This window comes from Pipistrellus kuhlii, unplaced genomic scaffold (assembly GCF_014108245.1).
Source record: "Pipistrellus kuhlii isolate mPipKuh1 unplaced genomic scaffold, mPipKuh1.p scaffold_m20_p_7, whole genome shotgun sequence".
Taxonomy (NCBI): domain Eukaryota; kingdom Metazoa; phylum Chordata; class Mammalia; order Chiroptera; family Vespertilionidae; genus Pipistrellus; species Pipistrellus kuhlii.
Window position 1 is genome coordinate 36,119,115 of NW_023425573.1, and position 17,620 is coordinate 36,136,734.

Here is a 17,620-nt window from a genome sequence, read left to right on the forward strand (position 1 = left end):
TAATGCACATAAAATATTTTAGGACACTATTTGTTTCAGAATCTTTTTTTCTTCATTTCCCTTCTCTAAAAACTGGTGCGTCTTATGGTCCAGTGCGTCTTATGGTCCGAAAAATACGGTAATTAAGAACATCAGAGCTAATGCAACTCTCCTGCCCTTCCTTTCTAATGACATGCTAATCGGACATAACCTCTTCTGGTCTTGGGCCTAGCCATATATGAGATTGAGGCAGAGTAAATTGTGTACAATTAATCTTTTGAGAAGCTAGGCGACATAGCTTTAGGATTTTACATCAGCAAGGCCTTCATTTGCTAGTATTCAAGCAATGGAAATTTTATATGCTATTCAATGCTTTATTTCTCTTTCCTCACTCCCAACTATCATGAATGCACAAAAACAGATACATGGTCATTCTGTGAAAACTAGCATTGAATATTTAATTATACAACAGCCAGACTGTCCATTGTGTATTCCTTCCTGTAATGGGTCACTGAAAGATGAATTAGCACATTTAATTTGAAATCTTGTTAAATAGAAATAGGATTGTTTTAGCAGTTGCACAATTTGAGTAGTAACTATCACACTTCATGGAAGATCTGACTCAAAATAATACAAGGTTCTGAATAATGAGAAGGGAACTGTTCTATAAATAATCCACATGGGCTAGTTACCTCCACTGATGAGATGTATTTGATAATTTCTAAAAATTCACTTTCCTTTTATAAACACAGTCTCATCATAATTCTGGAAAAGGTATTTGCTTTTTTAGAACTGAATTCTCTTTCATCCAGTGATAGACCTAAAATAAATAATGCAGAAGTCATTGAATTGTTTCTGTAGCATTTTCATGCTGAAAGGAACCTCCAGGACCTGGAGAATATTATGCTAAGCGAAATAAGCCAGTCAGGGAAAGGCAATTATCACATGACCTCACTTATATGTGGAACCTAATGAACAAAATAAACAAAAAAGATCTAGAGACATTAAAGCATTCAGAGGAAAGGAGGATTTGCAGGAAGAGATTAAGCAATGAATTTATATGCATAGCCCATGAAAATACTATATATATATATATATATATATATATATATATATATATATATATATATTTTGCAGGGAAGGCCTGGGGAGGGGACAGGAGCAGGGTGGAGGGGGTCAATAGAGGTGGAAAGGGGCATCTGTAATACTTTCAACCATAAATATATATATATATATATTTTTTTTTTTTTTTAAAGAAACAAACATTTTATTTTAGAATAAAAAAAGAAAGGGACCTTCAAAGGTCATATAGTTTGTCTCAATCTTCAGCCAGAGTTCTCTCTAATACTGAATATCCTTATAGTGATCTGCATTAAGAAAGTTTTTAAAGATCCCTCTGGTTGGTCAAAAAATAGCTGATATGGGCCTGATTCATAGAAGAGCATTATACATATGTCAAAATAGGCACCTTCATCAAGGGAGACATCTATCAGGGTTAAGTGCTAGTAGTGGCTAAAAACAAACAACAACAACAACAAAGTTTTATTTTCTCAAAGAAAAGGGTAGTAGATTAAGGAAATGACCAAGCCTCTTGGCGCTCTTTTGTTTAGGTGTACATTTGAACGCTTATCAAAAAGGAAACATTGTCTTGTCAAAGACCACTGTAGGGGAAACCGGAGGTGGCTGTAAGCAAGCTGATCACGACTCCTTTAACAAGTCCTTTCAAACAGCTTCAGAGCTCAGAGGGGAGGATGTTGTTTCAAACAAGATCTGATTCCATCAAGTTAGTGAAGGGCAGATGGCAAAACATAAGAATAATATTGACAGACCTGCTTTTTAAGTGATATCTTTTCCCGCTTATCAGCTGCGTTTGTTAGAGCTGACAATCTTATTTCTTCAACTCCGTTAAACTGTGAAAGAGTACAAAGGACAGGAATTTCATTATAATTTCAATATTCTGAGGCAATCACATTGCTGTTTTATAAGGAAAGTAATCCTCTACAATCATTAGTTCTCTGAATTATTGGATTTGAGGCGCTACTCTAAGAATCTAGAAATCCTAGGTAAAAAAGAAGAGCTTAAGTTCTTATCTGGATTATGTGGGCCTTTAAGCCTTTCAGTTGAATTACACAGAGAACTTAAAGATACAGCTACAGCTATCTATCCAGTGAGGGAAATGACCGGCCCTGACAATTGTCCTAAGTATCTACTGGATTTTGTGTATTAAAATTACATTTTTTTTCAAACAATATTTCCGTAAGGTTACATAAAAACTTGTGCCTTCAGGATTGGGAACTGGATGGAAATAAGGTTAGAGAGTTTGTTGTTGTTGTTGTTTACCACAGACCCTCTTGCCAAATTTCAAATTGTGCTTGTTCTTTTTCCTATGACTTCATTTGAAAGTATTTAATTTCAAAACCAGAAAGCACCTCTGTGCTATCTCTTGGAAGGCCAGATGCTCAGTCTGGGTTACAGAGAGTGGAAAGCTCTGACTACTGGCTTCTCCAAGCCTCTTTCTAATACTTGACTTTGGAAATGGCAATTTAGACATTGAGAACTTCTGATGAGCAGCTGGGTACACTAATCAACTAGCAAAGTCTTCATGTCACTTCTCCTCTTCCTTCTGTAAGACCAGGAGACGAAAGTACAGTAACCGCCCTGCCGTGTCTCCTTGGCTTTAGAACATTCCCATCGCGAGCACCTACTCTACAGGTTAATGTGCAGTCTACATGTCTGCCATCAATCTAAGGCATTTGAGGTAAGGAATTCCGAGGTTGGTTGATATTTGGCAGAGTAGTTTTTTTTTTCTCCCTTAACCTGTTCAGATAATTATCCCAAACTTGTTTGTGTACACAACCTTTAAGAAATGGGTTTTTTTTTTTTTTAATTATCAACCTAAACAAAATTCCATAGCAGAATCAAGAAATTCCAAATAGAAGAAACCGAATCAGCTTGAAAGAAAAGAAAAATGAGAGTAAGGAAAAGCAGAGAGCAGTATATTCTGTAATTTTTATTATAAAACAGTTCAAACCTTTTCACATGCTATGACGTTAAATGTCATATATGTTCGTTTCAAGCAAACCTTTTTAAAAATATACATATTGTATATATTTACATTCAAGTTTGAGTAACTGGAATCAAGGTTTAGTTCAGGTTCTGATCTTTACCCACCTTGTGGCTTTTTGTTCAGCTACTATCTAAACAGCGATTGTATCTTCACTCAGGCACATGGAGAGGTAGAAACTGCTTCTTAAAGAAAAGCAAACTGGAGTGCAAATGTCAAGATCATCATTGAAGCAGCTTAGCTATTTACATCAGGGAAGCTCTAACTAGCTTTGGTCATCTCAAGAAGCTGAATACAAGTAGCTCGTCTTTAAATTAAAACCAGAAAAACTTTGGGTGAACGCTCTTTGGAGCACATAGCGGGTTGCCAGAGCTCTGCACCCAGGAATTGCATATGACTAAGGCAACATAGCAGCAGGGTTGGGCTGGCAAGCTAGGCACCTTTTCCCTGATAAGACACAGATAAAACACATATGAGTGGCTTAAAGAGACCTCAAATTAGTATCTGTACACCCACAGCCTGGAACTCAGAAGTCAACTAAGATACTTCCTTTCCCAAATGAAACCTCTCTTCCCGCCCAGGCCCACTTCCATCCCCCAAACTGAGCCAGTTAAGTCTAGACAAGGATGGGCTGGCCTGTGACTCCTGCAGGCCAAGTTTCCTCAGCCTCAAGACTCAATCTCATGAGGGCTCTTGGGCCTGAGAAGGGCTCCCCAGGTTCTTGCGCGAGAGGGTAAGCTGGAGGGAAGCCACAGAGGTGGCCGCAGAGGGCAAAAGCCCTTCTCTTTCTCTTTTCTTCTGCTTCATCCTGCGGTTCTGGAACCAGATTTTGACTTGGGTGTCGTTCAGCTGCAAGGAGTTGGCTATCTCGATGCGTCTGGCTCGGGTCAAGTACTTATTGAAATGAAACTCCTTCTCCAGTTCTGTCAGCTGCTTGGTGCTGAAATTCGTGCGGATCGCGCTGGAGGGGCTAGCGGCTCCACACTCGGTGAGCTTGCCTGCAACATAAAGACAGATCAGATCGTCAGCAGGGGCTAGAGGACGTGGAGACCCAACACCAGGGCGCAGTGGGGCTACTGTTAGAATGAACGCACAGTTAGAATCAAAGTCCCAGCGCAGCCTTCCTGGGTCTGTGCGGACAGAGGGAGTTGTGCCCGGGGAAATGCCCCATGGAGAGAGCCTTCCTGCACTTTTCCCCAAGCCTGGCACACTCTGTGCTCAGAGCGCGCTCCTTAGGATGCTCCTGCTTTGGTAACACCTAGGAACGCGTTCCCTCCCTAGAACCCAAACCGCCGTCTAGAGGACCAGCTGCAAGGTGCTCCCAAGAGCAATTGCGCGGAGGGGGGCTCTGTCCCCACCCCAGGAGCGTCCATCCAAGACTCCAGTTAGTACTCACTTTTCTTGGGGGCGTTCCTCTTCACTTTCATCCACTCGAAGGTGCTGAGCGCGGCGGGGAGGCCGGACGCCGGGGAGGCGGACGTGGGGTAGGCGCCGGAGGCCGGGGACGCGATCTGGAAGGCCCCGGAGAGGCCGTCGGCGGGCTCCCGGAGACCCGCCGGGAAGGGGCCGGGCTCGCCGAAGGCCGCGCAGTCCACCTGGCCGCTGAGCAGCACGGAGCCGCCGCCCGAGAACACGGCCGAGGTGGCGTAGTGGACGCGCGCCCCGCCGTCGTCGGCCGGCCGCCCGAGCGCGCCCGGGAAGTCGAAGGCGGGCCCGGGCCCCAGGAAGGCGAGGTCGGCGGCCCCCGCGGCGGCAGGTGCGGCGCCCGGCTCGTAGGCCCCCTCCAGGCGGCACGGCGCGAACGGCGGGGCGGCGGGCGGCGGCGCGGGGGTGGCGGGCGGCGAAGGCGCGGGGCGGCGGGCGGCGGCCAGGGGCAGGCAGCCCACGAAAGCGCCGTCGCCGCTGCCCAGGGGGAAGGCGGGCTGCAGGGCCCCCGGCCGGGCGTCGGCGCGGCGGAACGTGGGCGCCAGGCTGAGCAGGTCGCCCCCGACCCCGGCGCGGCCGCAGGACACGTAGTCCAGGTAGGAGCTCATGGTGCCGGCGCTCCCCTCCGGAGCTGGGCTGCAGGCCCACCGGACCGGCCGCCGGGCTCCTGCCGCTCCTCCAGTGCACTCACTCTACTCGGGATGCCCTCGCGGAGCCATGGCGAGCGCGCCCGGGGCAAATAGTGGCTCATATAGCGGCCCGGGGGGCCACGTGGCGCCGGCCGGCCAATGGGCGCCCGCCCCGCACGGCCCGCCTGCCCCGCTGCCAACTTGGCCCCGAACCTGCGGGAGGCCGCCACCCAGTGGCCCCCCTCGGGGAGGGGGGGGAGAGCCGCACGGCCCGGGGGGAGGGCTGGGTGGGGCAGGCGGGACTGGCCTCTCGGGTGAGGGAGAGAGGATGGAGGGAGGAGGGGGCGAGAGCTTTTCTGGGTCCATGGGTGGCTGGTCGCTCAGGTGCAGATTGGACCATCTCGGAGCGGATGGGGTTAAAAGGGAGTGTGGGGCTTGGCCGGTGGGGACTGCTCTTAGCCTTTCTCCAGGGAAGGTAGTGATTCCTCCTACTCCTCCTCTTCTCTGAGACCTCTGCGTTTTTTGTTTTTCTTGGCACTATGTTATTTCTTTCCTAAACCTGGAGGGAAAGTTTAATTCCCTGTCCTCCCCCACTTTTCTGCGACTTAATGAAGGAACTACTACATGTTGTGCTGTGAGTGCTGGATACCTGGGCAGGCACAGCCTTTTCACGATCAGGCTAGATTCTCACGTTACTGCGCAGCTGTCCCTCCAGTGTCCTCACCCCTTCCATTCGGCGGGGGCCTGGGTGCGGCTGTTGGAGTGAGTGACACGTTTTGACTCGGACAGAAGATAAAGTTTCTGCCCTGTTCAGAAGTTTGGCTGCTTCTCCCCTCTGACTGGGTTGTCAAAATAAAGAATCCGCCCTTGTGATGGAGCGGCGGCGGCTGTGCTCCTAACGGAGAGGTTGGCGCTCGCAGGAGCGCTGGGCACGCTCTCTCCCGGCGCTTGGCTCAAGGGCGCAGAGGCTTCCCAGGGACCGGTCAGATCTCAAAGGTTTGGACGGGCTTGTACCTCGAAGCAATTAAAGCTTCTGTTCCATCAGATAAGTGCTGCGTCGTCTCTTGCGAGTGAAATCTGAGGGCTTACAATGTTAATGGGCTCACGTCTTTCCCTTGATAATATGGTTTTGTTTACTGAGTGTGGAGAGACGGGAAATAAAAGTGCAGTTGGCACAGGAAATGAAGAGTAGAAGGGCTTCAGAGACGCGATTTACATTGACAAACTTTCCGACTCCCTTGAATATTTCTTTTTAATATTCCCCTCTTTGTGGCTGTAGGAAAATAACCAATTAAACAAATAGATGTTATTTACACGCAGCAGTCATGAAAGAGAGTGGTTTCCTAAAAAAAACTCTGTGAATAAAGAGTCTACTCTTGGCTTCTCAAGTGCCCTTGAGCACTTGATCTATTACAGCCTCTGAGTTATGGTGACGGAGGTTTTATTATTGTTTTACTGATCCACTTGTCATGAAAGAGCCATTGAGCCCTTGCCTAAAATTGCACTCTGAGGAAGTCTGGAATATAGGAGCCACCAGCGTCTAGGGAGCCAGTTCCTTACAGGGATGTGAACTTGCGAATAAACAAAGCCACACCAGAAGTGTTACTGCTGGTGAGGCTGAAGTTGAGCCAAGAGGGGGGAGGGTTGAGCTGTGGTGCAGAGGGGGTAAATCGAGAGGAACCAGCACAAAGCTGAAGGAGCCTGGGATCCTGCACTGCTGGAGTGCTTGGATTTCATTGGGAAATAGAATCCTATGCTGAACTTGATCCCTTCAAACTTCCTTTCAAACTTGGTGTTGCTACTTCAGTTTTCTCGTGTAGCCAATCAAATGACAAAGGTCCTAACTAGTTTTTTATAAAAAGAAAAATAGGAGCTTTTCTCTAGCACCTGGGTCAAGAAATGATAGAGCTCTTCAGAGCTAGCTCAGGCTTCAAATGCAAATGTATTTTTTCACCGTTCTCCCTCTGCACCTTTAATGCAAAAGTATCAGCGAGTCACATGTTGCTGAGTTCATAGAGGCTCCTCTGGCTGGGCTCTTAACAGCCAGTTTTCAGCAACATAACGTCCCAGCTCTTACACTCCTATCTCAACACCAAAAGGCCCTCTCTCAAAAGGTACTCACCCAATGACAACACATAGGCCTAGAGGCCCCAGGGGGCCAAAAATGAAGAGTGGCCTCATAAACCTCTTTGAAGATGTCTAGCTGGCTGCAACCCAGGATGTAGGACAGAAAACCTGCCCTGACTGTCTGGCAAGTCTGACCAAAATCTATCAAATATAGGGCCCTTTCTCTGAGGTTTCAGAAAAAACAAATAGCCTAGATCCGAGGTCTGCAAACTGCAGCTTGCAAGCCATATGCGGCTCTTTGGCCCCTTGAGTGTGGCTCTTCCACAAAATACCACGGCCTGGGCGAGTCTATTTTGAAGAAGTGGCATTAGAAGAAGCTTAAGTATAAAAAATTTGGCTCTCAAAAGAAATTTCAATCGTTGTACTGTTGATATTTGGCTCTGGTGACTAATGAGTTTGCCGACCACTGGCCTAGCTGCTTTAGCAACCTTCACTGCAATGAGGACCAGGTTTTTGCTGCTAAGAACTTGGGGCAAAAGTTGGGTCCTTCCTATCACAATTAAACATTGAGTTTGATGCACTAATGAGCTGTCCACACTATTTCACTGAAGCAAAGTTTTGGAGATTGAACTTTTGCTGAGAGAAACGAGTATCCTAAAATCAGAATGAGATTTTTTAAATTGAGTTGTTTTGTTTTCACAGCTGTGGGTGAGGTTGTTCACTATTTGTTCAGACTCCCTGCTAATTGCATACAGGGGGATACATTTTGTTCATCCTTCCTTCTACCCCTTTCATCTCCCAGTCTTTGGCATACCTACACTTTGGGGTTCAGAATTGTCATCCCCACTCCTGAGATGCTCAGGTCAGCAGTCAAGACTCTGATCATCTCAGCCTCAAATTCAACAAACATTTGCCAAGGACGTACTATGTTAGAATATTTTGTTAGGGGAAGGTTAGGCTGCGGAGGCGGGGGAGGAAATATTCACAAACCAAAGGACCAAAGGATTCATCCCTGGCACAGGTCTACTCCAGAAGAATCTGTGTCTACAGTTCCTAAGGATAAATTGGGAGGGAATATTGAGGGCAGTGTATGTAGAAAGATGTGAATATAGGATATGGTTTGTGTTTTGTTTTGTTTAGAGCAGTTGTTCTCAACCTTTCTAATGCCACGACCCTCTAATACAGTTCCTCATGTTGTGGTGACCCCCAACCATAAAATTATTTTGTTGCTACTTCATAACTGTAATTTTGCTACTGTTATGAATTGTAATATAAACATCTGTGTTTTCTGATGGTCTTAGGCTCTACAGCAGTGGTTCTCAACCTGTGGGTCACATGATTCATAACAGTAGCAAAATTACAGTTATGAAGTAGCAACAAAAATAATTTTACGGTTGGAGGTCACCACAACATGAGGAACTGTATTAAAGGGTCGTGGCATTAGAAAGGTTGAGAACCACTCTTTTAGAGAGACAGAGGGGGAGAAAGGAAAGGAGACAGAGAGAGAGAAAGAGAGAGAGAGAAAGAGAGAGAGAGAGAGAGAGAGAGAGAGAGAGAGAGAGAGAGAGAGAGAGAGAGAGAGAGAATGAATGGGAGAAGAGGAGAGGAAGGGCTGGGAGGGCAGGGGAGAGATACATCAATCAGTTACCCAGACTGGGATCGAACCCACAACTCAGGTGTGTGCCCTGACTGGGAATGGAACCTTCAACTTCCTGATGCATGAGATAACACTCCAACCAACTGAGCCATACTGGCCAGGGAAATAGGGGTAATTTGAGTAACTTTTAAAGTTTGTTTCCTAGATGTTTTCAGGGTATGGGAGAAATGTCTTACAAATTTTATTGTTTGCTCAAGTCATGAATTCCCTAGGGTCACTTGCCCTCTGGGGTCCTGGTGCTGAGTTCTCAGCAGGAGGTATGGCAGAGGGTCCTGATGGCCAGGTTCTGTTCGATGTAGGAATGCTTTGAAATCTTTCCCATCTCACCACAGCAGCCACCCCTGCCCAACACACATGACTACTTTTCTCTCCCATTTGAACAAAGGACAAGCTTTTTCTCTGCAGACAGAAGTGATGGAGGGTGGCAGTCTGGTCTTCTGTGTGTTTACAGTTGTTTCTGAGAAACCTCTTGGCAAGCCCCACCATGTTATTCCTTGGAGACACTTGAGCACATGCAAACTGTTGGCTCCATAGCCCCAAAGCATAGGAAGACTCTTGCTTTAGGGGTAAAAGGATGGGGGCTTTTCCTAATGTGGAGATAGGGATGACAAAGATCCTAAGGACAGAAGTTCTAAATCTATCAGGAGTCTGGTAACATGCCCCTCCCCCTGGAAAACAGTATTGAGTTCTGTGCCATTCCCTAAGAGCTTTGTGAGTGAAAGGCTCATGGGTCAAACTTGTGCCTAGCACACAGTAGGACTTCAGTAAGTGTTTGTTGGACAGAAATGAAGAATAGACAGAATGGTATGCCTTCACAATGACTAATACTAGCTAAAATAGCCTTGGATTATTTGCTTTCAAAACCACTTCAGATGGTTAGGAATCACCATAGAAGCTTGTTTAAAAATGCAGGCCCCTTGGCCCACCCCTGGAGATTTTATTCTAATTTTTTAAATAAACCTTTTGGGTGGTTCTAAGGTAAGGTTTTTTGGAACCACATTTGGGAGAATTTCTGCTTTAGGAGCTGGGTTGAGGGAGCAGTGTGGGGAGAGAAAGTTTATTCTGTGAGAGGAGTTCTAGAACCAGCAAGGTGAGAACTCATGGCTAGTTGGAGTCAGTGAAGCTGAAAAGTGTCCAGTAGCATGTTGGACAGGTTCTAAGTGGAGGCGGCCAGGGATTGAGAAATAATAGAAATAAAGAGAGAAGACACAGAGATGGATTTAAAGCTGGGAACTGGGTGGGCCACCATCTTGTCCGCTGGAGAGCCACGAAGGGGAAGGGCGTTTATTTTTATATGCCTAGATTTACATATCTAGTCCCGCCCCTGCCAACACCTGGGCTGCTATGAAGTCAGAACTGATTAACATGTCCAGCCTTATTGGGGAAGCATGTTCCCAGGACATGGCTCTGCCTACTCCCTGAGTTCAGCTGATAATTTAAAAAAAAATTGCCCATGTGCTTTCCCAGGCGGCCCTCAACAGTTAATTTTCAATCTTTTGCTGTAACAAATACATGTTTAAGTTTTTGTCTATTAGAAAAATTCCTGGGTGTGAAATTAGTCAAAAGTTTGTATGCTGGCAGTTTTGATACGTATTGCCAAGCCTCTCTCCATAGAGATGAATCAGTTTACCCTTCTACCATCAACAAATGAGAATTCCTGTTTCCTCACACTTTTGCCAAGTCACTGGGAATTAGTCTTTTAATTTTGCCCATCTGATAAGTGAAAAATAATACTTTACTTACCCTTATAGCATTCCCAGAAATATCATTCTACTTGTCTTATTTGATCTTTTCATCCTTCTATTTTATAAATGGTACTACTGACACAGAGAAGATTGCTATAGTCACACCCCATGTAAAGGGCCAAGATCAGATGTTCAACTCTCCTTCATATACTATGCTGTGCCATAGGAAGCTTGAGGTGCAAAAAGAGTGGGTGGTTTCAAGCATTTCCTGAAAGATACATGATGTAAAAATAAAAATGTAGAAACTTTCCAGCATCTGCTAAGAGGACTCCTCTTTAAGTGGTCTAATAACAAGACCCTATTTCTGCATGTCTCCCCTGGAGAGTACCATTCCGAAGCAGTGGGGCTCTGATTAGCAATCTGATCTGACCTAGTCTTTTTTTATTTTATTTTTTTATTTTATTGATTTTTTTACAGAGAGGAAGAGAGAGGGATAGAGAGTTAGAAACATCGATGAAAGAGAAACATCGATCAGCTGCCTCTTGCACACCCCCTACTAGGTATGTGCCCGCAACCAGGGTACATGCCCTTGACCAGAAACGAACCCAGGACCCTTAAGTTCGCAGGCCAACGCTCTGTCCATTAAGCCAAACCGGTTTCGGCTGATCTGACCTAGTCTTAAATATTAGCTTGAATTCAATATCTGGGAAGCAGTAGGCTATGTCTTTAATTTTCCTGAGACTTCTCACTGGCCACCCAGGACCTAAATATTAATTAGCATGGATGGGAAAGAAAATCTTTCCTTAGGTTTTAGCTTTATATAATAGGACAGTCACTTAGACCTGATGAAGATCATAAAACACATACACACTCTGCTCTAGTTTTATCTACAGATAAACTTATGAGGTATCTTTATTGACTGTTTCATTGAAGGCCAGAAAGATTAAGTAAATTACTTAGGGTCATGCAATGTATCAGTTAACAAAGCAGAAAACACAATATAAACCTAAACTTGAACTAATTAGTTTCCCCTGCAAAGCCTTCTCTTCTCCCTCCTCTACTCATGTTGGTGAAATGACCTGACTACCCATGCAGATTCAAAATAGAATAAACTTAAGCATTAACACCCACCACTCTTTCAACTAGGTGATCACCAAGTCCTATGAATTCTTCCTCCTAAGTGACTCCCCTCTTCATCCTATTGCATTAGTTCCTCTCCAGGCTGGGTATTCTAGCAGCCTCCTTTTTTCTTCTTCCCTCCTTTCTCTCCTTTCTCTAATCAGACACAGTACCCCCAAGAGTTAGCTTTCCCCAGGCCAACATGGCTCAGTGGTTGAGCATCAACCTATGAACCAGGAGGTCAGGGTTCCATTCCAGGTTGTGGGCTCTATCCCAGGTAGAGACCCTGCAAGAGGCAGCCAATTAATTCTCTCTCATCATTGATGTTTCTATTTCTCTCTCCCTCTCCCTTCCTCTCTGAAATATATATACAATTTTTTTTAAAGAGTTAGCTTTCCGAACAGATGACCTCCCATTCTAGCTTATAACCTTCAGTGGCTCTCCATTGCCTATAGATTAAGTCTACATTCATTTCCATGGATCTTCTACAGCGTCTTTCCAGCCAGGTGGCCCACTCCAAACCACTCTCCTCATTCCAGGTCCAGACTTTGCACTTTCTTCTCTCCCTCCTTTTGTATGTGCTGCTCTTTCCACCTGATATGTCCCTCCTTCCTGGGCCCAAAAAGCTTCTATACTTTAAGGACCTAAATTCACTTCCTCTGAGAAGTTTCCCCATCCCCACCCCCCCCCCTATTTTTTTTTTTTTTTTTTGACACTATAGTACTGTTAGTGGTGCCTTCTCTTTATTCTAGGAACATTTTGGCCACACTCCAATGACAGCATTTGTCACTGTTTTAGGATTTGTTGTTGTGTGTTTTTTTCTCTCCCCCAGGAGATAGAAGAGTACTCAGCATTAATGGCTCATTTTTGTATCTCAGAGCCCAGGGCAGTGCATACAGGAACTGTTCAGTCAGTATTGGTGGGAAGACAAGGAGATGGGCAGGTTCTGAACAGAGAACATCAGGACCAAGTACTTTAATTGCTCAATGAGTTCAGGAAACTGCAAGGCTTAACATTTCAGCTTATATCTGAAGCAAAATGACAGTAGAACATTTCTCTAAAGCAAGTTAATTTCCACCCACAAGGATGAGGAGAGAGGTGAGGACTGAGGGGAGGGGAAAGCAAGCTGGGATTTTATGTCCTTCAGAGGCTCCTTGATGTAGGCTGAGGCAACACATTTAACTAACTTTAGAAAATTCTTACCTGATGTCACTCAGAAAAAAGGTAAAAGAGACGGTAGCCTGGAACTTTCTTTGAATTTACAAACTGGACATTATGTACCACTCAAGACTGGATAGAAGAATGCTTTGTCACCCACTCACCTAAGCCTCCTGCTGGGAGCAGCTCTAATGGCAGTGACTTGGAGTCTGTTCCTTTCTGGTGTTTCTAAAATGAACTAAAAGAGCTGAAATAAAAATACTCATGCAGCATGGTAACCATAGTTAACAGTGCTGTATTGTGTTGCTAAGAGAATAAATCTTAAAAGTTATCATCACAAGAAAAATGTGTAACTATATATGATGACATGTTAGCTAAACTTATTTGGTGATGATTTTGTGGTACATACAAATATCAAATCATTAAGTTGTACTCCTGAAACTAATACTAATATATAATACCTCCCTTAAAAATATTTTTAAATACTCAAATTCTGCACACACACACACACACACACACACACACACACAGGAGAGGCATATCATTGTGTTTGTTGTTTTAAGAATATTTTTATTGTTATTTTAAATGGCATTAAAGTTTAGTTCCAAGTTCAATAGGAGTCTTATTCTTCTTCCTCCCACATACACTGAGTGGCCAGATTATTATGCCACTCAGTATATATATATTATATATATATATTAGAGGCCCGGTGCATGAATTCATGCATGGGTAGGGTCTGGCCAACCTGGCCAGGGAGGTGGGGACATGGGCAGTTGGCCTGCCTGCCTGGTCTAATGCCTCATCAAGGGGACAATTTGCATATTATCCTTTTATTATATAGGATATACACTGAGTGGCCAGATTATTATGTGTTCAGAGATCATAATCTAGCCACTCGGTGTAAATACTCCTGCAGGTAAATATAACTAAACTAGTTCAGGCTTTCTCTTGAATTCTAGTCCCTGGGGACATCTTTCTTAAAACTCTTAAATGAAAAGTATCTGCAAGAACTTTCAGACCCATTGATTTTTGTTGTTGTTGTTGTTGTTTTGTCTATTATCTGAGATGGGTTTGGTCCTTCTGGGGATAGAGCCAGTGTTTAAGAGTGTCACTTGAACAAGCAGGAGGTCTGGGGGGAGAAGGGGATGAAGAATCACTGAGAGGCAGGTGTAGGGGCAGGCATGTTGGGCAGGTGCTGGGTACCCTGAGTGGTCCGCGGACAGAGCTGATGGGAAGCAGTGCTGGGCCTGTGGGAAGAGGTAAATGGCCAGTGCTTCCCTCCGCCCTGACCTAGCAGAGTGCTGGCCAGGCAGTGCTTGCTGCTCGGGTGCCCTGGTGACCGGTCTTGCCCTCCTTTGGCGCTCAATCGCAGTGTCTGTGTGCCTGCGTCTCATCCGCTTGCGGTTTATGGTCAGCTCCCAGCTGGCCCAGACTTGCTCTGAAGGAGGAGGAACCGCTGTCTGGCGGAAAAAGTGCACACCAGGTGATTGATGAACTCTTAATAGGACTAACCTCTCCCGCTTCCCCCACCCCACACTAGACACACACGGAGAAATCGTTCACCCCAGCCCCCTCCCCAGACCTCCTCGATGCTCTCGAGAGGGGGCTTGGCCACCAGCGGGTTGGGTGATTAACTCACCGTTTGTCTTTCCAAAGTGCTCCAGGTGGATTGGGGAACACCCATCCTCCCCCCAGCCGCAGCACCCTGCCGCGCCTGGTGGAAAGCTGGGAGAAGCGTCGCTTGGAGGCGCAGCCCAAACTGGCCTTTGTGCTGCCGAATGACTGGCCGCCTTGGCCGCCCAGGGGAGGCGGGGAGGCGGGGGCTATTGTTACCCACGCGGGAGGGAGGTGCTCAGACTCGCGGTCCACGCCAGCCTCCTCCCCAGAGTGTCTCGGGCTCCCAGGACGAGCGGGGGGCTTCCTTTGTGCGTTCTCTGCCTGCGTGGGGAAGGCGTCCTTGCTGCTCTAAGGGGCAACAGACTGGGGGAGGGGGAGGAGGTGCCAGCTCTGCCGCTGCCTGGAGCTCAGCTCCTGGGACCCAGCTGTTTGTAGGGCAACACTTTGAACAATAGATTCATAAGAAGGCCTTCTCCTTATAAGTCAGGGACTGCTCTTCCCTCCTTCAAAAAGGGCCTGGTCTAACAGGTTTTCTCTCTCTCTCTCTCTCTCTCTCTCTCTCTCTCTCTCTCTCTCTCTCTCTCTCTCTCTCCCTGGTTTGAAGCCTGCTTCCCCTGCAAAAAACACTTCATTTGTACCAGAGTTCTCCATGAATCCTGATTTGAATTAAGATCTTCTCCTTGGGCTCTTATTAATGTTAACACCCTATTTTCATAATTTTCCAGATACTACTCTTCCATGAAAACGATCCAGACGAGCTATGGGAACCAGTCAAGATATTTTGCCACAAGATCTAGGACAAGAGTGCTTAACCAACATCTCCCATCTGGCAGATCTCCCAGGGACCCTTCACCTGCTTCTGCTACTGCAAACAGTTGGACATGCATTTACCTTGGCCCTTTTTTCAAGTGTGGAAATCTTTTGTTCACTGGACATCCGGCTGCACTTGGCCTGAAAGTAGGTCTTTGGATTGTCTCTGACCTTTCCAACTTGCCAGTGTGAGTATGAGAACTGACGAGGTGTTTAGGTATAGGCTTTAAGCCGAGTATATAAATCCACTTGGTGCCAACTTAGGTCCCAAGACAAGGGCATTTGCAGCTGGAGCAGAAGACAAGGGAACAATGAGAACTAAGGTTTCATTCCCTGTGATGGGCCTCTCCACCACCAACTAGCACCACCAGTGCAGTAACTACAGAGGATTCATCTACCCAATCTTTTTTTCTCACCGGGGCCTTCTGCAAGAGAGACCTAAATGAGCCAGTCCTCAGAGATGGTGAGGGTGTGGCTGGTAACTCGGTCTTGGCTTCCCGTGCCCAAAGTGTCTAGGGATAGATATGTGGGAAGAGAGCAGGCTACAGGCCTGTGGGAACTAGAGCTTTCTGCCCCTCTTTATTTTTTATTTAATAATCACAAACTTCTGTTCATCCTATTCTCTTCTTACAGTTTCTGAAAGAAGGACCAAAGGAATGCCAAGAACTCCCAGAGGAAGAAGACCTTTCTAGATCTGTAACTGGGACGAACCAAGTCTTAACTTTGGGAGGAAGTTTCAACTCATTCTCAGGATATGTCAAAGCAGGCCTGGGACTGCCCTTTGAATCCTGAAGGTGGCAACAAGCTTCTGGCTTCCCCAGGTCAAGTAGAAGTTGGGTTCCTTCTTTGTTATTCAAACATACACCCACACACACAGCCCCTTCACCCTCCCTAATGGAAGCCTCAACAGATGGAGAGCCTGGGCTCCCCAGCCTGCTGGCTCCGAGGATGCACTTCGCTCAAGGGTCAGTCAGCTGGCACGGGGTGCAGGGAGTAGCTGGTAGAGGTAATCACTGTATTTTAAAACTCTCTTCAGCAAGGTTAGCAGCCTCTGCGGCCGAGGAAAACCATTGGGCTGATGTGTATCTGATAGGGACTAGGCTTGGGGCTGTATCAAGGGGAAAGTACTCTCTATGCTCCCCCTCTCCTTTGAAAGCCTGTGTAAAGAAACGGTATGAGCGGTTGGTCAACAGTGATTCCATCAAAGGCAGATTTTTCTCTGTCAGGTCCCCGGATGAGGCTGAGGTCTGAAAGCCAGAAGGTGGAATATGTACTTAATCACCCTTTCTTACTGCCTTCCCGGGGGCCAGAACTACCCTTCAGGCCTTTCCTCCTGCAACTTCCGCACCCCTCTGGCTAGCTCGGTTGGATCTCCTCCCCATCACTTCACGCTGGGGGGCCTGAGTGTCGCCTGGTAGCCAGGGCTAGCTCTGCCCGAGGCTCTTTCCCTCCCGTCACCTCCCGTTTTGCAGTGGGCTGTCCCTGCTGCCTCACCTCTACCTTGCTTTAGTTCACACTTTGATTGAAAGGAACGACTGCCACTCCCACCCGTGGGCGGAGGCTTGAGGCCCTAACCCTTTTCTTCTGGCCTCGGGAAGATTCCCCCACAGCCTGTCACATCACCTCCCCCCGACACCCCCACCCCGCAGCGGTCCCTACAGGAAAAAGCAGAGCTGGTCCAGGCCTGAGTCAAAGAGGCATTTCCTCCCCGTGGGCAAACCAAGTGAGCCTCCTAGAGACCCAGGCCCGGAGCGAGGCCGGGCCCTTCCCCACCTCCAGGGCCGGCCCGGCGCTGCCTTTGTGTGGCCTCCCCGCCTCCGCGGAGCTGCGGGGAGCTGCGCGCACAATGGGGCGGCCGCTCCGGAAGGCGGGCGGCCCTGGGCGCCCACAGCCCCGCTCCCAGCGGCCAGGACCTGCAGCCTCGAGGCCTGGGAGCGCTCCCTATTGTCCCCACTGCGCGCCCGGCCCGGGCGGTGGTGTGCCTTCCGGCCAGCTCGCCCCTTCCCGCCGCAGGCCCGCCCTGGAGCCAGGCCTGAGCCCTGCTCCCCTCCCCCACCCGCGCTCTGCCGCCGGCGGGGGGAGGGGCGCCGCTCCGATAGAGCCGCTATTGTGGCCTCCCTCCGGGCTGGGGAGCCGGCCCGGGGCGCGCCGCCGGCGGGGGCGGGGGCGGGGGCGGGGGCTGTGTGTGCAAACCTCGGGTGCGCAGGGGAAATAAATAAAACTTTGCAAACCTCGGGCCGTTGGGCCCTTCAGAGGGCGCGTTCGGTTGGGTTTAGACTCTGGCGCTTCCTAACACTAATTGCAGGCTCAAAGGGAGCAGAATTTATGGCGAGGGCCAGGGCAGCTTGTTTATAATTTATGAAGTTTTAAATGGCCGTGTCGCAGGGCCCACTCTCGCCCCGGCCTGTGG

At 47.4% G+C, this 17,620-nt stretch overlaps 1 protein-coding gene and 1 long non-coding RNA gene across 5 annotated transcripts; one reads left to right on the top strand and one right to left on the bottom strand.

Moving 5' to 3' along the window:
• Positions 1-319: 319 nt before the first annotated feature.
• On the bottom strand, positions 320-5,142 carry HOXD1 (homeobox D1). Of its 4 annotated transcripts, XR_006740489.1 has the most exons (4): positions 4,440-5,142; positions 3,151-4,041; positions 1,809-1,889; positions 320-799 (listed from the first exon to the last, which is right to left on the bottom strand). XR_006740489.1 is itself a non-coding variant. In XM_036422143.2 (2 exons), exons 1-2 carry the CDS (start codon positions 5,074-5,076, stop codon positions 3,725-3,727), a joined length of 954 nt encoding a protein of 317 aa, XP_036278036.1. In that variant the 5' UTR covers positions 5,077-5,142; the 3' UTR covers positions 2,969-3,724. The 4 variants fall into 4 exon arrangements, 1 of the variants encoding a protein (XP_036278036.1); XR_006740490.1 differs by lacking the exon at positions 1,809-1,889; XR_006740488.1 differs by lacking the exons at positions 320-799; positions 1,809-1,889 and having other exon boundaries at positions 2,969-3,592; positions 3,634-4,041.
• LOC118709872 lies at positions 3,904-16,107 on the top strand. Its single transcript, XR_006740491.1, has 3 exons — positions 3,904-4,031; positions 15,126-15,357; positions 15,844-16,107. It is a non-coding gene; the product is annotated as an uncharacterized LOC118709872 (long non-coding RNA).
• Positions 16,108-17,620: the final 1,513 nt, after the last annotated feature.